At 42.8% G+C, this 21,993-nt stretch overlaps 1 protein-coding gene across 2 annotated transcripts in view; it reads right to left on the bottom strand.

Moving 5' to 3' along the window:
* Window positions 1-21,993, bottom strand: part of adcy8 (adenylate cyclase 8 (brain)) — a 121,382-nt gene that overhangs the window by 70,105 nt on the left and 29,284 nt on the right. For both annotated transcript variants that reach the window (XM_048528950.2, XM_048528952.2), the window contains exons 6-7: window positions 19,218-19,376; window positions 18,797-19,067 (exon numbers count right to left, since the gene is read on the bottom strand). In XM_048528950.2, coding sequence (XP_048384907.1) covers window positions 18,797-19,067; window positions 19,218-19,376 — 430 coding nt within the window. The remainder of the gene's footprint in view (window positions 1-18,796; window positions 19,068-19,217; window positions 19,377-21,993) is intronic.

Below are 21,993 nucleotides of genomic sequence, written 5' to 3'. Positions count from 1 at the left end.
CAACTCCAAAATCACTCCAGAAGCTTGACACAATCCAGGATAAAGCAGCCCACTTGAGTGGCACCACATCCACCAACATTCACTCCCTCTACTACCGATGCCAGTTGCAGCAGTGTGGACCATCTCCAGGATAGACTGCAGAAATCTGCCAAAGATCCTTAGGCAACCCCATTTCAAACCAATGACCAGTTCCATCTAGAAAGACAAGGGTAGCAGATACATGGCAGTATCACCAGCTACAAGTTCCTCTCCAAGCTAATCACCATCCTCACTTGAAAGTATATTGTCACTTGGTCAAAATCCTGGAATTCCTTCCCTAATGACATAGTGGGTCAACCCACAGAACATGGCCTACAACATTTCAAATAGACAGCTCCCACTACCTAGTCAAGGGCAAGTAGGGATGGATAATGAATGCTGTTCCAGGCAGGGATCCTGATTTCCTATGAGTGAACAAAAATAAGGATTCTTCGACTTTACCTACCCACGTCCGTGACACCACCCACGCCCACCACCTCCTCCAGAGCTTCCGAATCCCCGGTCCCCAACACCTCATCTTTATCTTGGATGTCCAGTCCCTATACACCTGCATTCCCCATGCAGATGGCCTAAAGGCTTTCCCTTCTTCCTGTCCTGCAGTCCCGACCAGTCCCCCTCCACTGACACCCTCATCCGCCTAGCCGAACACGTCCTCAACCTCAACAACTTCTCTTTTAATTCCTCCCATTTCCTACAGACAAAGGGGGTGGCCATGGGTACCCACATGGGCTCAAGCTATGCCTGCCTCTTTGGAGGTTATGTGGAACAATCCTTCTTCTGTACCTACACTGGCCCTAAACCCACCTCTTCCTCCTTTACATTGATGATTGTATCAGGGTCGCCTCATGCTCCCACGAGGAGCTTGGAACAGTTCATCCACTTCATCACCGCCTTGCACCCCAACCTTAAGTTCACCTGGACAATCTCTAACACTTCTCTCTCCTTCCTGGACCTCTCTGTCTCCATTTCTGGAAACCACCTGGAAACCGATATCCATTTCAAGTCCACCGATTCCCATAGCTACCTAGAATACACCTCCTCCCATCCACCTTCCTGCAAAAATGCCATCCCCTATTCCCAATTCCTTCACCTCCACTGCATCTGCTTCCAGGATGAGGTATTCCACTCCTGTACATCACAGATGTCCTCGTTTTTCAACGGCTGCAACATACCCCCTCAGTGGTTGAGAAGACCCCTGACCGCGTCTCCCGCATTTTCTGCACCTCATCCCTCACACCTCTTCCCCGCCGTAAAAACCAAAACAGAATCCCCCTCACCCTCACGTACTACCCCACCAACCTCCAGATCCAATACATCATCCTCTGACACTTCTGCCATCTGCAATCCGACCCCACCACCAAAGACATTATTCCCTCCCCACTCTTATCTGCTTTCAGGAGGGACCACACTCTCCATGACTCCTTTGTCCCCTCCACACTCCCCTCCAGCCCCACCACACCCAGCAATTTCCCTGCAACTGCAGGAAGTGCTACACCTGCCCCTACATCTCCCCCCTCAATGCCATCCCAGGTCCCAACAAGACTTTCCACATCAAGCAGATGTTACCTGCACAACTGCCAATGTGGTATACTGCATCCGCCGTTGTGACCAACTCTACATCGGGGAAACCAAGCGGAGGCTTGGGGACCGCTTTGCAGAACACCTACGCTCGGTTCGCAATAAACAACTGCACCTCCCAGTCACGAACCATTTCAACTCCTCCTCCCATTCTGTAGACGACATGTCCATCCTGGGCCTACTCCAATGCCACAATGATGCCACCCAAAGGTTGCAGGAACAGCAAGTCATATTCCGCTTGGGAACCCTGCAGCCCAATGGTATCAGTGTGGACTTCACAAGCTTCAAAATCTTCCCTCCCCCTATTGCATCTCAAAACCAGCCCAGATAGTCCCAGCCTCCCTAACCTGTTCTTCCTCTCACCTATCCCCTCCTCCCACCTCAAGCCCCACCCCCATCTCTTATCTACTAACCTCATCCTGCCCTCTTGACCTGTCTGGTCTCCCTGGACTGACCTATCTCCTCCCTACCTCCCCACCTGCACTCACCTTTACTGACTCCCTCCCCACCTCTTTGACCGGTCTGTCTCCTCTCCACCTATCTTCTCTTGTACCCATCTCCTATCTGCCTCCCCCCTCTTCCTATTTATTTCAGAATCCCCTTTCCCTCCCCTATTTCTGAAGAAGGGTCTAGGCCCGAAACGGCAGCTCTCCTGCTCCTCTGATGATGCTTGGCCCGCTGTGTTCATCCACCTTGTTATCTCTTCTTTGTTATAGAGATAGTAGGAACTGCCGACGCTGGAGAATCTGAGATAACACAGTGTGAAGCTGGATGAACACAGCAGGCCAAGCAGCATCAGAGGTGCAGGAAAGCATGATGTTTCAGGTCGGGACCCTTCTTCAGACTTAGTATCCTGAGAAAGCTAAACAAAGTCTGAAGAAGGATCCCGACCCGAAACATCAAGCTTTCCTGCTCCTCTGATGCTGCTTGGACTGCTATGTTCATCCAGCTTCACACCATGTTATCTCAGATTCTCCAGCGTCGGCAGTTCCTACTATCTCTGTAACAAAGAAAAGATAACAAGGTGGATGAACACAGCGGGCCAAGCAGCATCAGAGGAGCAGGAAATCTTGATGTTTCGGGTCGGGACCCTTCTTCAGACTTTGTTTGGCTTTCTCAGGATACTATCAGCAACAGTCAAAGATTAAGGCCATCCCACAGTGCCTTTTGGTCCAGAATGTTTCACATCAACAAGTGTATTCCTGACAGTCCCAAGCCAAAAGTCTTTCAGGTGCAATGGATAATGTCTGCAAAGCTTTTCATCAATAATTTGTAGTCCTGTACATGCTTTTTGAAGGTATGAACAAATACTTTGCATTCTTCCAGATGATTTCATTCATCTCTTTCTCCTAATCTTGAGAATACAATCCAATAAATTCAAAATATCACCAGATGGAATTTTATGAGGGTCCAGTGATGTTGGCTATGGTGAGAGTTGTGGCAGAATTGGACAAGGAGTCTACCAAGACCTACCTCAATGTCAAGTTCATCTTACTCCATCTTTTACGCTTTTGCTACACAGCAGTGAGTTGCTAATGAAGGGGGATTATTGCTTGTTAAGCTCCTTGACGACAGCCCAGTTTATCTCATTAATATATTTTAAGTCTGTAGCTCATTTAACCCACTAACAAGCTAGATATTAAGAAAACCCGATGTGGAAATCAGAGCAATTACCTGGTAGATTCAACTCATCCCTTGTTCCAGAAGTTGTCTCTGATCAAAGTGCAGCCTGGGCCACAATCCACAATTCCAGCTGCATACATCCATCCTCCACTGACAGTAGCACACGTTATCGGGGAATCAAACATGACCATCCTCTCGAATGGACCGCCAGTGTGCTCTGGAAGAAAAGGGCTACTCTGCAGGGCACATTGGCAACTTGTATTGAAAGGCTGCAGTGTGGGTACTTTGCCCAGAGGCACAAATGTCAGCTCATGGACTATACTGACCTGCATTCCAAGGCAGCTTGTTCACTCCCATAGTATTCACTTAACGTGGCTGGGAAGGGGATAAGGGATGTTCATTAAAGTCGGGTTGGAGTTGTGGGGGAGACAGTGTGTGACCACATCAGGCACAATCACCTCACATACCAACAGTTGGCCAGGAAAGGCAGGCAGGTGTAGGCACAAATGGACAGGTTGAGTGAGCACTTGGGGAAGTGTAAAGCCTGTGGGGTTCACACGATGGGTTACTTGGAAAGAGATGTGGATGTCTGGGATCTTACCAACATGTTCAGACTGAGGCTGGAAGTCACTAGTAGTGGATCATTCACTGTCGTCTCCCATGGTGGCAGATAATCCTGGTGGAGCCCCGAGTGCTCAACTTCTTTCTGTGCTGGAGTCTCTTGCTCTGAACCCCTTAACTTCGATCAGTTCTCTGGAATTGTCCAACCTCTGTTCACAACTTCAGTTTAATGAAGAGAACGGCAGAAACATCTTCATGCTCATTAAGGGACTGAGGACTGCAAAGTTAAACACTGCAGGGAGGGAGATGGGATTACTACAGTGGGATCAGGCTCACCTCCCAGCTCCCATCTGCAACATGAAGATTCAGCCTAAAGACTATATCTTCACCCCTTCCTCTAGCTATGTATCTATGAAACTCCGTGTTTTACCATCACCATCAGTGGGAAGTTATCCTCAAAGTTGCACACTGGTCTGATTTGGACACTGTCATTCTTTCATTATTGTTGGGTGTATGTCCTGGAATTTCTTATCTAAAACGAATGGCAACTACAAGGGACTAGACTTCAAGAAGGCTCACACTATGTTAGGAGAGTGGTTCTTGGAGTTGAAGTGTTGGTCATGACATATAGAAGTACCAGGAATAATAACGCTGTCTGAAAGCACTAAGAATTAAATTCAGTCAGAGATCAGAATGGAATTCTGATTCTGGAATTCAGAAATCTTGGGATAGATATGGTGATATGTGGGACCATTAGCTGGGAGCAGGTTTTCAGGGTGCCACGGGGAAATGCAGCTTGTTAAGGGACATGGTAACAGTCTGAAGACATGGATATTTGGTGTCAGTATGCGAACAATCAGACATGGAGGAAGAAGGCATAGGTGCTCAGCTGGGAGAATCGAGTTGCTGGAGCAGGTTTCTGAAAATGTTTACTGAGCAGTGAGGGAAGTAGACCTGCGTTAATTAACTTATTAATGAATAGTTGTACTGATTTTTAAAAGTTTAAGATGTTCTAGTCTGGTCAGATGATCATGGGAGAATCATAGAGAAAGGTAAACAGCAGGATGAGATCTTTTAGGAGCTTGGGCAAGTAATGCCACAGCACTTTGTCATTGAAGGAGTTAGAAAGGAACTTAGAGATTAAGCATGAAGAACTGGGTAACCAGCACCAGCCAGCCTCAGAACTCATAGATTCATGAATCATAGAATCCCTCCAGTGCGGAAACAGGCTCTATGGCTCGACAAATCCACAATGACCCACAGAGCATCTCCATCCAGACCCATCCCCCTAATCTACACATCCCTGAACACTACAGGCAATTTAGCATGGGCAATCCACCTAGCCTACACATCTTTGGACTGTGGGAAGAAACTGGAGCACCTGGAGGAAACCCACGCAGACACAGGGAGAATGTGCAAAATCTGCACAGACAGTCGCCTGCAGGTGGAATCGAACCTGGGTCCCTGGCGCTGAGAGGCAGTAGTGCTAACCACTGAGCTACTGTGCTGCCCGTGAGCTTCCCCATGATATCTGTGAGAGAGGAAAATCCATCCAATACTTAAATAACAAATCATACAGCAATGTGAGTTCATTGGAGCAAAGGTGGGATTCTGCATTCAGGAGTTTGGTGACGTTAAATGTAGGTTTTATAGGGTCACTGTATAAGGAAGACAGCTGGCCGATCAGAGATCTCAGAAGAGCAAACTGGCCAGTCTTATTCCTATGATTCCATCCCCATAGCCCAGCAAACATATTTTGTTCCAATGCATATCCAATTTCCTTTCAAAGTAATTCGACCTCTTTACTCCAACACCTTGTGGACAGCAAGTTACAAGCCTCAACCACTCACTGCATGATAAAGTTCTTCCTTATATTCAGCCCTTGTTGAAATACATATATCAATGTCTACTAGTACCTGTACAATAAGCCAATACAAACAGCTTTCCTATGTTTACCCCATCCAACTGTCTTGTGTATAACTATCAAATATCTCAACAACTCCAGCTTCTCCAACTTAACCTTGTAGTTAAGCCTGAAACAAAGCTTGGGACCAGCCTGAAATTCCCTCTGCATCCTCTCAAGAGCATTCCCAAGCGTTCTAAAGTGTAATAATCTGAACTAGATGTAGTGTTTTAGTTGTGACCTAATCAGAATTTTACAAAGGTTCAGGATTACAGAATTCCTGCTTAAGTAGTGAAGAAGGTTACTCGGAGGACAATGGGATCTTGATCAGATGGGTCAATGGGCCAAGGAGTGGCAGATGGAGTTGTTAGACAAATGTGGGGTGTTGCATTTTAGTAAGGTAAATCAGGGCAGAACTTATACTGTTAATGGTACAGCCCTAGGGCGTGTTGCCAAACAAAGAGGTCATGTGGTGCAAGTGCATAGTTCTTTTTAATGCAGAGTGATGAGTAGACAGGGTGGTGAGGAAGGTTGCCTCCATTGGTCAGTGCTATGAGTATAGGAGTTGGGAGGTCATGTTATGGCTGTACAGGACATTAGTAAGGTCACTTTTGGAAAACTGTGTACTATTCTTGTCACTCTACTACAGGAAGAATGGTGTTAAGCTTGATAGGATGCAGAAAAGGTTTACGAGGATATTGCTGGGACTGGAGGGTTTGAGCTACAGGGAGAGGCTGAATAAGCCAGGGCTTTTTTCCCCTGGAGTGTCGGAGGCTGAAGGGTGACCTTGTAGAGGTTTATAAAATCCTGAGGGGCACAGATAGGGTGAATAGCCAAAGTCTTTTTCATAAGGTAGGGGAATACAAAACCAGAAAGCACAGTTTAAGGTGAGAGGGGAAAAATTTAAGAAGGACCTGAGGGGTAGCTTTTTCATGCAGAGTGTGGTGTGTGTATGGAACAAGCTTCCAGATGAAATGGTAGAGGCAGCTAAAATTACAGCATTTAATAGGCAACTGGATGGGTGTATGAATCGGAATGGTTTAGAAGGATTTGGGCCAAATGCTGGAAATTGGCAGTAGGTCAGACTGGGATGTCTGGTTGGCATGAACGAGTTGGGCCGAAGGGTTTGTTTCTGTGCTGTATGACTCTATGTACTCAATGCCTCAATTTCTGAAGCCTAACACCCTTGTTAACCATGCTCTCCGCAGGTATGCTGCCATCCAAGATCTCTGCACATGATCTGCCCTATGTCCCTGTGTCCCTGGATACGTTTTAGAATTCTGCCATTGAATCTATTTGCCCCTCCCTATCCCTTCTATAAAATGTATCATTGTACAGTTCTCTGCATTCAATTCTATCTCCCACACCTGCCCATTCTGCCAGTCTAGCAGTCAATTTCCATCATGTTCACTTTTGGTCACATCTCCCAGTTTGGTATCATCAACAAATGTTGAAATTGTATTCTAATATCATTGTCTTGTATAAGTAAATAAAAAGCTGCGAATCTAGCACTGATAATTAAGAAATATCAATGTCTACTATGCTTCAGGCTACAAAGCAACCATTCACAACAGCTTGCTGTCTTTCATTCTAAAGACAAGTTTGTATCACTGGATGTCACTGGCCCTTGTATTGCTTCAGTTTCAGTTTGGTTAGGCAGCCTTTTGTGCTTCCTCAACAAACACTTCCTTAAATATCACATTAACACCATATATTAGTTTTCTTCATTTACTGAAACCTCTCCAACTACCTGTTGACTTGTTCTCCTGGTCATTGTTTTCAAACTTTACATACCACTGATTTCAAACTGATCAGCTTGTGATTACTTGTAACATGCTTACACTTTTTTCTTAGAGAACAAGGCATAGAGCTGGATGAACACAGCAGGCCAAGCAGCATCAGAGGAGCAGGAAAGCTGGCATTTCAGGTCGAGACTTCCTTCAGAAATGGGGGAGAGGAAGAGTGTTCTGAAATAAATAGGGAGAAAGTGGGACGCGGATAGAAGATGCATAGAGGAGAAGATAGGTGGAGAGGAGGCACAGGTCAAGAAGGTGGGGGTGGAGCCAGTAAAGGTGAGTGTAGATGGGGAGTTAGGAATGGGATAGGTCGGTCCAGGGAGGACGGACAGGTCAAGGGGGCGGGATGAGGTTAGTAGGTAGGAGATGGGGGTGGGAGGAGGGGATAGATGGGAGGAAGGACAGTTTAGGGAGACGGGGACAAGCTGGGCTGGTTTTGGGATGTGGTAGGGGGGGGGAGATTTCAAAGTTTGTGAAGTCCACATTGATAACATTGCGTTGCAGGGTTCCCGAGCGGAATACGTGGTGCTGTTCCTGCAATGTGGACTTCACAAACTTCAAAATCTCCTCTCTGGCTCCATCCCCGCCTCTTTGACCTGTCTGTCTCTTCTCCACCTATCTTCTCCTATATCCATCTTCTATCTGCATTCCCCTCTCTCCCTATTTATTTCACATCCCCCTTCCCCTCCCCAGTTTCTGAAGAAAGGTCTAGGTCCGAAACGTCAAACTTTCTGCTCCTCTGATGCTGCTTGGCCTGCTGTGTTTATCCAGCTCTACACCTTGTTATCTCAGATTCTCCAGCATCTGCAGTTCCTACTATCTCTGATACACTTTTTTTCTTGCCTATTTGTCACTCTTCAATCCTCTGAAAACTCCCACTTATCTAAGGCAAGATTGAAGATTATGGCAAGTTCTTCTGTTTCCCCTTAATTCCACCTCCTTTAGCCATCTGGATCAGGTGAGTAATCACTTTTACCTAAGATTTTTCCAAAAGACACCTGCCTCATATGGCTCACCTTTTTTGCCCAACACCACCTCCAGCAACCTCTCCTTCCTGGTGCCATGAATTAAGGAGGTTCTCTCCTGAAGACATTTTAGAAATTCCTTCCCCTCCTCACAATTTACTCTAATGTTGTCCTAAATCGATATTTGGATCATTAAAGCTCTCCAATCACCATTCTCTATTTTGGATACATTTCTGTGTTTTCTCCACAGATTTGCTCCTCTACCTCTCTATCTCATTACATGGAGGCTGACTGAAAAATCACAGCAGGGTGCTCATCTCCACTTTGCATTTCAACTTTGATCCAATAGATTTTGTTCTTTCCCTTCTCTACGACTTTCTCTTTTTCCAAAGTGACAATGTTTTCTCTAATTAATACAGGTGACCTACCTTCCTTTTAGCCTTCTCTATCTTTTCAGAACAGTTTGAATCTTTTGAAATTAAGTGCTTTTTATTTCTTTCTGTGAAATTAAGAAAGTAAGTCCTTACTACTTTTACTAGTACTACTTTTACCTAGCTACTTTTAAATCATGTTCCTTAATTGCCGCATCATATCTCCCTTTGGATATCTGTACCTGCAATTAACACACCACACCATACCTTATATGGTTACACACATGCATTGTAAATCTGTCGTTTACGTTCTCCATAGTACTTGTCAGTCTTTTCCTATATACAATCGTACTATCTCCTTTGTCAGTACTGTCCAAAACATTATATTCCACTTTTATAAGTTTGGCAAGATTATGTTTCAGAATTTCTGTAAAGGTTTGCACAGAATGCCTAAGATTCACTGCTAAAGATGGTTGCTGATGGTAGAGCTTGCTGTGGTTGTGTTTATTTTTGATGTACACAGATGCCTCATGATACGTGGGCAGTTGCACAACGACTGTGAAGACATACAAGACCTTGAAGCAATGACAGATGGAAGACCAGGCATCCTGGTCAATTTCATGTCGGCAAGTCACCTGAAAAAACAAACAATATGGACCATGTCTAGTGAAACATGGACCAATGAATCATTGATCACATATGTCAGAGTCCAACATGGATCAACCAATGATTAGTCACCCAGAGATCAATCCAGAAATGACGGATCAGACATGAGGATTACTACTGAGCAGTCAACTATGAAACCAGGTTAGACACCCTATTTTAAAGCATTGTTGGGAAAAGGGCCATTAAACGGTCTGATGGGAATGTACTGGCTCAAATCTGATTGGATCCAATTGGTCTGTAGTCAACCCTTGTCTGACTAACTGGCAGCAGGTGCATGGTTCATTTAAGTTATTGGCAGTAAACCTGTTGGATTTATGCTGAATTTGTTACAGTTGTGATTCTTAGTTTCTAAGACTTAAGAAGTCTATGCCACTGCCAGTTTAATTTAAACTCTATCAATGCTGGTGAAACCTGCCACAGATGCAGTGATCCCACTTCTTTTCAAGTGACTACTTTCTCTGAATGGTTGACTTCTGCCTCACAGCCAGTTCTAGCCCCAAGAATCTGAAGGTCTTCATCCTGCATGCACCATGTTTAAAGGCCTGTGCACTGATCCTCCCCTATCCTTCTAATTCCAATCACTAGATTGGGGTGTTATAGTACTGCCATTGGCTGGAAAAAGTAATCAATTATAGTATGATAAGGTCACATAGTAAGCAGTTACCATTCTGATTGTGGATGTAGGAATTTTTAAGAATAAATGATAATAGGAAAGGGTGTAGCGATGAGAAACTTCTATGCACTAGATTTTTAGAAAACGAGTTTTTAAAGAACAAATGTGTATTGATCAAGTTATCCCGAGAACTGGAGAATGAGTCCAATGCTTTTCACTATTCTTTCCTGTAGAATCAAGGTAATTAAATCAGCTCGTAATTATAACCAACTACAACCAATTATAACCAAATTATGGGGAGGCAATGGCCTAGTGGTATTATCGGTGGACTGTTAATCCAGAGACCTAGATGCCTTTCTGAGAACACAAGTTCGAATCCCACCATAGCAGATGGTGGAATTTGAATTGAATAAAAAAAAACTGGAATTGAAAATGTAATGATAACCGTGAATTCATTGCTGAATGTCAGGAAAAACCCATCTGGTTCACTAATGTCCCTTAGGGAAGGAAACTGCCACGCTCACCTGGTCTGGCCTGCATGTGATTCCAGACCCACAGCAATGTGGTGTCCCCTGTGGTCAATTAGGGATGGGCAATAAATACTGGTGATAATGGGAACTGCAGATGCTGGAGAATCTGATGAAGGGTCTAGGCCCGAAATGTCAGCTTTTGTGCTCCTGAGATGCTGCTTGGCCTGCTGTGTTCATCCAGCTTCACACTTTGTTATCCTGGGCAATAAATACTGCCTAGCCAGTGACGTCCTCCTCCCATCAGTGAATAGAGAAATAAAAACTGAGATCAATTAAGGTCAGTAAATTGCATACAAATGTAGGGCTTTTACAGTGCAGTGATAATGTCCCCACCTCTCAGCTAGGAGACCTGGGTTCAAGTCCGATCTGCTACAAAGGTGTGTTATGACCATGCTTTGACAGATTGATTAAAAATATCTTGTGTATAAATTTTAGGTTCCAGGTCAAAGGCTGTGTTTTTTTGATTTTTAAAGATGATCTTACCAATCTAACAAGATGGAGATTCCTTTCTCCCCCCTTCTTTTTCACATGGATGTGGGTGTCCCTGCTAAAGCCAGCTTTTGTTTTCTATCCCTAGTCATCCTTGAACTGAACATTGTGCTAGGCATTTTCAGAGAGAAATTAAGAGTCAAGCTCATTGCTCTGGTTCTAGGGCCACATGTCGGTCAGGCCACGGAAGGACAACAGAATTCCTTCCCTAAAACACAAGTGCACCTGACTGGTTTTTACAGCAATCAATGGTAGTTTCATGCTCACTACATTTTCAATTCAAGACTCCATTAATTTAATTTAAATTCCACTGATTAACTACAAAACACAATTGATGAAACTTGCCTTGCTGAAATACACGTAACACCAAGTAAAAGAAAAAAAAACAAATGAACTGTGGATGCTGTAAATCAGGAACAAAAACAAATTTTCTGGAAAAGCTCAGCAGGTGTGGCAGCATCTATGAAGGAAAAAGCAGAGTTAACGTTTTGGGTCCGGCGACCCTTCCTCAGAACTGTTGTTGTTGTTGTTGAAAAGTAAAAGATGTGCTTATTTTGGAATAAACCCCTTGGGCTGAATTTGACTTTTTTTGGATAAGTGTCAGTTTTGTCAAGATTTTGGAGGGATTTTCACACAAAGCCAAGTGAGATCTCTCACAATGTCTTAGCAAACATCACCTCAGTAACTATATACACTGCCCTTTCTTGTTGATCCCTTCACCTGATTTTAGTCTCAGCTCGCTACTCATGTTCTCAGAACAACTTGCCACTCAAACCAAATATCTGAATCTCTGGCATCCATTCCTTGTTTAAAAAGCACTTGGGTGAGCAGTCACATTCTGAAGCTGCACCCTTGGGGATGGATATTCAGTTAGAAGGTGATGGAGATTGGGGGAAATGGTGTCATGACTTTCCAATAAGGACCTGAAACATCTGTGTCTTGCCAACCAAGTAAGTACTATTTTGTTATTCCACTGCAACTCAAAGTGTCAGCATCATCCGTTGCACATCACCTCGAACCACTCGCCATGCCACATTCTCTCTTGTGTCCTGCAGGTGCCAGCAGGATGCCCATGGCCTTGTAGAGATTTGGCTGGCTCCCGCAGTTGCCACCTACTTGAGCTCCCAGGAAGCCCCTGAAGTAGCATCGTCAAGGCTGCCTCCTGTAGAACAAGACATTTAAAATGTTTGGGAGCACAAGTTAGTGTGCATCTCACTGCAACTGCTGAGCAAGAAATGCTCCAGGCTGCTGGCATTCTGGGCTCTGTCAGAGACCAGGGACCTGCTCGGGCCCAGGGAGGATGGGACCCTGTGTGGTCAGCAACATGGAACTTCATCCACACACACTGGGAGGAAGCAACAGACCAGTACGTGAGAAGAAATGGTCCTTGCTGCCCAGAATCTGCAACAGTGCAGTCTGGCTTCCTGTGTAGGGGGTTTGGGCTGACACAATCAGGGAGATGTACAGACATCTGGGAACTTTTTATCTGGGGCTGTCCAGTTAGGTCACTCAAGAGAAGTGGGTGATGATCAGTCTGACAGCACCTTCCAGAGAAACTAGGTAGAAGGAAGTGATTTGCACTATTAATATGAGATATAAAAAGTTATAAACACCCTTAACTGGCAACTTGCCGCTGTCTAGCGAGAAACTCCCCTTGCCACTCGGCAAAAGCATAAAAATCGCAGTGAGTCGGTCATGAAATTGCGTGGGCCCTGCCAGGCTGTTCGTTTGATTCCACCACAAACCTCACCTTTGTCCACTTCACACAGACCCCTGTAAGAATCTGCGGATGGTATCAAAGAATGGTTACAGCACAGCCCATTGTGCTAGCTCTCTGCAACAGCAATTTAACTACTGCCGTTCCCCTACCTTTTCCTTGTATTCCTCCAAATTGTATTTTTTTTGAGATATTCTGGCAGACAGTGAGTAGTTGTAGCAGTGTAAAGTGGAGCTGTACGTCTGCGCAATGCAGAATCCCTGACACTGTTGGGTCCACGAGAACCGCCCCAGGAAGTGAATATCCTATGGGTAATTCCCCTGTGACTGCAGACCTCTGAAAACATCCACAGGCGTCAGGGAATCCAGAGATCCTGACTCATTTAAGGTGAATAGTTATCATGCAAAGTGACACGCATAAAAGTTTCCTCCCTCTCCAGGGCAGATATTAGCATTCCCAACTACTATGGACATAGCAGAGACAAAATAGAAGCCCAGGCCACCAGCCCTGGTGGTGCTGACTTCTCTCTCACCTCCCTCTTTAACTTGACCCTGCTAGAACCAGCACGCACCCTCTCCATGCTCTCGACCCATCCTCCCCATGCTCCTAACCAGCTCCCAACCAACCCCAAGCATTCATCCACTTACCTGGCACTTTACTCCTAATTCTAACCTTAAGCCTAAATTGGCACTCTACCCACCTGCACCCCTACCTGCTTCACCCATCAGGCATCCTTCCCTGTTTCCATTTAAACTTTCCTCAATTGCTGTCGAAGTGCCATTGGGGCATTTAACCCAAAATATGACAGCAAATGTCGTAGAAAATTGGGTTGTTTTGCCTGCAATGCGCTGTGTGGATTTTTCCCTGGTTATCCTTGATGGGTATATTGACAGCAAGCCAGATTCAGAATCTTGGCTAGAAAAATGGCTGACAGGTAAGTGCCAAATGTCTAATCTGTTCCAACAGTAATCAGATGACCTGGCCAATTATTCCATTCCTTTTTGAATGTCATAATGCAGCATCCTTCAGCAAACATATGTTAGTCAATAGTTCATTATTATAGTCACATGCGCCATGCTATAGAGTCATATAACATGGGAACAGTCCATTCGGTCCAACCAGTCCAGAATATAATCCAAACTAAGATAGCCCTACCTCCCTGCTCCTGCCTCTGATCCTTCCAAATCTTTCCTATTCATGTACTTACCTAAGTGGCTTTAAATGTTGTAACTGTAGAATTGGAGAAAGTCCATGCGAACATGGGCAAAAGGCTGGTTGCGAGCTTCTGACTGTGTCTGATGTTTTATTCAGTGACTACTGGCTAATCTAGTTTGGTCTTTGATAAACTAATTGTTTGCCAGCCTGAAAATGTTAAAGTAATCACGTTTGAAAAGAGAACTTCATTCCAGTTGGAGCTAAACCACACGACAAGAGATTAAAAAAACTGTTTAGACTGAATCTCAACCGTGCTGATACCATAGCCCTGGTTTATTGATCATTTGGCACCAACTACGAAAATGTTGACTTCTGTCAGGTACCATGATAACAATGCAAACTTTAATCAATAAAAACATAACTGTACATCAGGGCTTAATTTGATCATTTAATTATCAGAAATTAGTATCCTGAAAGATAAAGGAGCTATTTTGCCTCCAAGCCTGCAATAACTTAGACCATTTTAGACTATCAGTTCTCTGAGTTGTTATGTGGTTGTTTATTTGTCAGTGCTATATCACAAACTTGTATCAAAATACAGCAAATGTCTCCTCAGTGCTATCAGACCATGCACAAGGTAGGGGAATTCTCTATATTTTTGTGAAAGGATGAGCTTGATGGGGTAAATGGATCATGAACTCTTGGCTTATCTTGGAATAATTTTCTCATCAGAATGGTGTCTTCATGACATAAATACACACTTTAGATCTTTGCAGATTGTAGCGTCTATAGCACTTAATATTTTTCTGCAAAAATCCTCACATGCTGTCAATTCAATTGTAATTAAAAATATCTACAACACTGTTCCTTGGGTTTTGATGAAGTAATTTATTTCTATTACTAACTCAAATAATAAGAAAGGAGTCTCCATCCTTGCTTATCCTATTTCTTCATTCACTACAACTTAGCAAATCTTGAGAACCTAAACTATCTCATCAAGGAGTCAACACACATGTGAATTACTCACAATCCATTTCTGCTAAATCATCTTTCTTCTTGTATGCATCCCTTGTCTTCATGAACTTATCTCCTCTGACCATTTTAGCTTCTTTGCTTAAGAGTACATTTTAGCACCAGAATACTGTCAGGTCAAGTCTGTTCTTCAACAATTATTTAACAGCTGGGTTGTGCATAATGATCAAGAAAGTGATATGCAAATATTATATTCTGTTTAACTGTGCTCATTGTAAGATAGTAGTATCATGTCTTGTGAGGCTTTGTCTACAGCTGCTCTCCAATTTATCAAGGAAGATGTGTCACATTTAGCTCAGGCCAAAGTAAGGTTATGGTTTAACTATGGGATAAATACAGGAGAAGATCCACTGTGACACTTTATGGTTTGACCACAGGACAAATATGAACCTCTCTGCACTTTACTTATCAAACCAAAAGATGTCCAGTAAAACAGCTTTAAGTTTCAAACCACAGTTCCGTGTCCAAAATTAGTTTGTCTTTTTACATTAAAGTGCCTTAAAACAAGTCACTTTCTTTTAAAGTATGCAACTGACCTATATTTCGAAATTAAGTTTCATTAATGGTTTAGTGTGTAGTTCGTAAGACTAATTGTATTCCCCGAGTGTATCTCGCCAGATCTTGTAACTTGATACCTTCTATTATTTGTCTTTAATTAATGACATTAAGATTTTTATAAGATAACCTGAGATAGATAATCCTTTTTAGATTTCTTCAAATGGTCTCTTCAGCATATTGATAAGGTTCGATTCCTGATAATCATCTAGTGTGGTCTAATGAGTATTCTTGTGAAGCATGTGGCCTCTATCTGTGAAAAACAAAGACCCTGTAAAAATAGCGCCGTGCTTTCAAAGTGACTGACGTCTTATGGGCCTAGTCATGAGATAACAGTAAGTGCTATCAGTAACATAACCATTACCCATAAGAAACTGATCAGAAATTGGTCTTATGTCACCAATCCAAGACCGATCATGTGTTGTTCAAGCGTTGACAAGCCAATCAGAGCTCAGGCATGCCACTGACCATGCACAGCGACAGTGCCTAGCAAAGGTTAATAAGCCAGAACCTTTTTGCAGCCAGGCACGCAGCAAGAGGAAAGGAGGAGCTTAGATAAAGCTTCAATCAACAGAACACAGCAAGAGGCAAATGCCCAGTTAGCCAAAAGTTGTGAGCTGGTGTCCCAAAAACTGACTGACTGCGCAGCCTTTATTAAGCATCATTATTTTTCACTAATTGTAATAAACATAATGGATTCTGTGAAACTGGAGAAGCATTCCTGTATCTGAAGTACTCTTGTCACTAGTCAGAACTGAAGGCCTCTTTTAGATTGGCTCTCCAAAACTAGTCTGTTAATGTAATTGACTTATGTCTTACAATTAAAGTGAAATTAAATACTTCAGTTTCTTCATACTTAACCTCCATGAGAAGGTCCATTTCTAGCCCAATTTGCCTTTCAACAGCAGGCAATCTGGGAGAGAACTACTATCTCTTCCTTAGGAGGATTCCAGGAACTGAATCTAAATCTTGGCCTCTTTACATAGAGGTGAGTGCACTTCATTTTTTTTTGCAAATGCAGTTGGCCAGACACATTCTGGTTATCAAGAATAAAATGATTGTTTTCCATCTGCAATACCATCTAAGGAAAACTGATTTATGGCCTATCAACAAGATTATCACTCAATACACAGATTATACAGAAAATTGAAGGGAACATTAACACTGTTAAACAGGTTGATCTGGGTGACATCGAATACTAAAATTAATAAAAAACTGGACCACATTAAATGCCCGAACCTCCAGTATTATCAGAGGCAGAATGGGGTTAAGTTTCTGGGTGATGAGTCCATCCATCAGAGGTGGGCCCCACATTTTAACATGTCAATTATGCATTTTCTTCTCAATTTTCAGATGTAACCTCTTCTGCCGGGTTTTCTTGGACTTCAGGAAACCCGACAGTTAAAGATGGGTGAGAATTGATGTATGGAAGAGTAATTTGTCTTTACACCACTGACTGTGAACAAGAAAGAGCTGGAGAACTACCTCTCAGTTCACCAAACGAACCAACTGCCACCCTGGCCTTGCCTTTCTGATCCCAGCCCTGTTAGTTCATCATCACCTTCTCCAGGGCAACCATCAATGGGCAAAAAATGCTGCAGCTATCATCACGTCAATGAATAAAAGTATTCTTATAGAATCCCTACCCCTTGCTCCTCAGAACTCCATGGATATGGATTCCAAACCTTCCTGATCTCCTGTCTCCAGCTGATGATTTCTCTGGTCTGCAGTATTAGTCTCTAACTTGACTCTTCCATCACCCCTAGACCACAATATTGGCCTTTGATCTTCTCCCACCAACATGACTATGTGATCTCCACAAACACCCACTTCAGTCTTCCATGCTCTCCTCCCCAGTACAGGGTGAAAAGTTACACCATAAACCTGCCTCCAGACCAAAGGAGGAAATGATACAAAGATATATGACAATAATGGACAGGACTAGACAGGTTGACCTATCCAGCTTGTCCTCACAACTGCAATGTCTTATGGATCACAACACAGCTACTCCATACCAGGCCACTCAAATACCATGTAGTGAAATGCACAAAGACAAACTGCTCTGCTGAATTAAGGCAGATGATAACTCGAAAGTGTTGCAACCTGTTGAGGAAACTACTATGATGTCATACTGACCTCTAATGTCCAGAAATATGGGTCTCAGATCTCCCCTTTACTCCATCATCTCTGAATGACGGCCCTCCTCTATTTGTGGCCTTCCCTAAACATTTTCTCTTGTTTCCATTCCAGGCAATTTTTGTTGAAGCCTTCCTAACAGACAGTCTCTAAATTTGGGTGGTTGCAATCAGGAAATAGAATTGAAACATATTAATCAGATTCTACTGTTGAGTTTCGCAGAATGAGGAAACCTGTTCTTTTATATGGCACAAATTAAAAGAAAACTGCTACTATTGCCCCATCAACAACACCTACCCTCCCAACCTTCTCCTGCTCCACCACTCTCTGCAAAGATTGAAGTAATCTTTTCCAAGGTGGAAGTGGAAAATAAAGTGGTTAATCTGGAAATTCAGTAAAGTCCTTACTGCTTTGTTACCTCTCTGATTCCAAATTGCTGTATAATATTTCCATAAAAACAAAAAGTAATTTTGGTTGCTTAATCATTCTAAACCTCTATTTATATTGGTCCCTCCTCTTTCTACATTATTGTGATATTTAAAAGTTTTGCACAGTTAAGTAGTGAGAATTGAGCCTGTGCATGTAGTTGATGCCGTAAATTCATAAAGATGCATCAGGACAGAGGTCCTCAGTGAAACACTACACCATAAACATGCCTCCAGGCAATAGGAGAAAATGATATAAACATAATTGACAATAATGGACAGAACTAGACAAGTGCGCCCAACCAGGTTGTGCTCACAACTACAGTGCCTTGTGCATCATAGCATAGCTACTCCATACCACGTAACAAAATGGAAGTACACAAAGACAAACTGCTTCCCTAAATTAAGCCAGATGACAACCTGAAGGCATTGCAACCTACTGAGGAAATTCTCATGGCATAATTGTATCATCTATTATACATGGGCAAGACTTCAAGCATACAGCTTTAGAAAATGAATGCACAGTGATGGCAGAATTTCATGGGAGACAATCATTTCTAATGATTAATAAACAACTCCTTTAAATGGTTCACATTAATTTAAGAACAAGCCAGAAGGTATATCAGATAAAAGTTGTCTTACGTTCTGTTTTCCAACAATATTATCAAATGGAAGTTCAGGACTCCAGGAACCTTCAGTAAATGTTGTGGCACTGTTTCTACTGTCAGGAGATGTACTGGATTCTTTCATAATGTCTTCAGGCAAAGTTAGTAGGCTTTCTTCAGGTTGCTTGATCAGATACGATTCAATATTGTGTTTTCTCAGAAACTCATTTCTCTCTTTTCCATGCCCTTCTTCAACCTCATAATCATTATTTAGACAATCCAGTGTCGCTTTAGAAATATGAATCCTCCTGCAAACAAACAGATGATTGGATGCACAATCAGTTCCCTCTGAGGAACCATCTCTCCCATAAGCGTTTATAACAAGGGAGTTTGTTTTAAATTTATTATTCAACGAAGAATAAATTGCTTATGCTTTGTATAAAGGTCATGATATGTACCCAGGGATACCACCAGACTCCAGTTTGTTTGCAATATCAACATCCCAGGACCAGACATCAAATTGCCATTTCCGAAGCCCAAGCACTCCACAAAGCACTGATCCAGAATGTATTCCTATACGCATATCAATCTCATGTTTTGTGTGGACTCTCACATATCTAGCCAAACAAAATGAGATCAATATTACTGAAATTTTCAAACATAAAAACAAGCAAACTTAAAATTATAATGCAAATACAAATGGATAACAGCTTCAATAAAAATACCTTCATGTGGTAAAATGCAACACGAGAATATCATCACATACATTTTTTAAAAATTTCAGTTAAGGGTCAGTTTTCCATTTGTGCCCTCCTGCTTTAAAGTAATGGCTTGTGCAAATAGCAGAAAATATGTGTATTAATCTCTCTTTACAGATGTTGTCTGAAGCTCTGTTGGGTACTTCAGCATTTCCTGTTTTATTTTCAGATTTCCAGCATCGACAGCACTATGCTTTTCTTTTTATTGTTTGTTATTTAAAGTTTAGACATCCGTTTTATAAGATTTGCTTAATGAGTTCAATTAACAAATATTTACTACAGAAAATTTAGTCTTTCTATCAACAGTTTGGCGTATTCTTCAGAGTTACAGATTTCTTAAAGGCTGGACCATTCCAGACAGCACAAGCTCACAAATTGATTTTGAAGGCACAAGAGAGATTTTGAACTGACAAATCATTCCAATAAAGCACATTAAAACCTGGTTGCATGTGACACTTAAAATACAATGGTGACATTTTGTTGTGTTTAAGTGGCAGTCATTTCTCAAGAGCGTATGGTTAAATGTCAACAAGTGAATCTTACAATCAGTTCTTGAGGCAACTATCTTCACTTGACCTAATGGCCACAGGTCTTCTCTTTGTCTAATCTTTCAAATCGACGTATTAAAATAAGATATCACATGTTGATGCTTATGTGATATTTTTAATATTAAAACCATTCACGAAGAAGAAAAATAGACCCAGTATACTATAAATTGGCATTTATCAAACATTGGGGCCACAAGTTGTGATCTAACAATGCAGATTCTGAAGGTGGGCAAGAAGTAACACTGGTGCTGCCACCACTTTACTGTGAAGGAGCAGAGGGCTTACTGACCACAGTACTGCTGGCTGTATTTATGCTTCAGAGGGGGCTGTCTTGTAATGTACTAATGTGTGGTACAGCCAACCTTCTGCTCGTAAGGACAGTCTATCCCTTTTAAAGGCATTGAGTACTATTGCTGCAAATTAAGATGTGCATACATGAAACCAGGAGAGAGAGAAGTTTTCAATGTAACACCGGAGTTATTATTGGTTGGGGGTGGACAGAAGGAAATGGGCCACTGTTCCGCAGAGGTTAGGAGGTCTATTTGAAGCACTTTCAAAAGGGATAGCAGTGGGTGGTTTGAGATAGCCTGTTCATTTGGATCTGAGGAACTGGCAGCAGCACCACACAGTCTAATGGTCTGACTTGGACAAAGTCAGTGAATCCATCTTCATCCTCTTAACTGCCTTACACCAATGCTTCATGTTTCACAATGTATCTCATAACCCATTATGCACTCATCAGCATTTGCTGGTACTCAGGGCATGGATCTAACATCCAAATACTCAACTCCACTCTCACAAACCTACCAATAATGCCAAATTCTGTCCTACTTGGAGCTGTATCCACATGCCCCCAGCTATTCAGCTCTTGCAGGCACCATGCCATTCTTCGTTCTTTCTTCTAGGCCAATGTGGCATTCAATTGAAGTGAACACAGCAGAAATAGTGGGGAGTAAGGCTGCTGCATCTCCTAAAGCTTACAGAGATAGCTCACAGCATCATGGGCCGAACTGCTTTTGTTATTTGCTATCGTCGCGATCATTAAGGATGATGGCATGTTCCTGCCTGTGCCACCTGTCAACTCCTAGCGCCCTCTCGTCCCGTGATCTGAGATAATGAGCAAGCTATTGATGTTATGACCTCCGGCATCTCTTGCTTCCTGCGTCTCTCACACCAACTTCAGGTTTCTGTTTTCAGCCAAGTGTTGCAGCCCCAGCAAAATGCAAGAGAACAGCAGCATAAAACAGACAAGAAGGCCCCTCGACTTGGTCTAATATTTTCAGACACTAGCTCATATGCTTTTCAAGCTAGTGAGACATTGGAATGTGAATATTGTAAAGCATTCAGTCCTGAGTGAGCTGCAGCCCTACCAGGGATAGTAGGTGTTTTATTGGCTAGTTTACTGGTTGGTGAGGTCACTGAAAAGCTTCACTACAGAGGACTGATAAGATTTTTGAGTGTGGCTACAAACAGAAAGCTCTAAGGTCTGAAATGTTTTGTGTAATTAACTACGAACAGTAGTGATAGGCAAGGAGACTCTCAGCATGACTTGGCCACCAGACACAAAGTTCTCCAGGGCCCCCTGATCAAACCTCCAGCACTAATCGGTTTCACTGTAAAGCAGGTTTCCTCCACTGCCAGCTGCAGAACCTGGGATAATACTAAGACAAGGTGGGAGTGAATGAAAGAAAAGAACCTTTTGACGGCACTTTGGTGGCATGGGTGACATTTTGTGCTATATAAATTGTATATTTGGATGCATTTGTTTGGTACTTGTGCTCCATCTGTTTCTTTGTGTCTCTGTGTAGCCCTGATTGTAATAGCATGGTACCTTACACCATGCTACAGGGTGGATCATCGATCACAGACTGTGTTGAGAGCCTGCTGCAGCACATGGTAGCAAGACAAGCAAGGTATATACAGGACAA

This window comes from Stegostoma tigrinum, chromosome 5 (assembly GCF_030684315.1).
Source record: "Stegostoma tigrinum isolate sSteTig4 chromosome 5, sSteTig4.hap1, whole genome shotgun sequence".
NCBI classification, from domain to species: Eukaryota; Metazoa; Chordata; class Chondrichthyes; order Orectolobiformes; family Stegostomatidae; genus Stegostoma; species Stegostoma tigrinum.
Note: the sequence above shows the minus strand (reverse complement) of the source record. Positions and strands in the feature narration are given on the sequence as shown.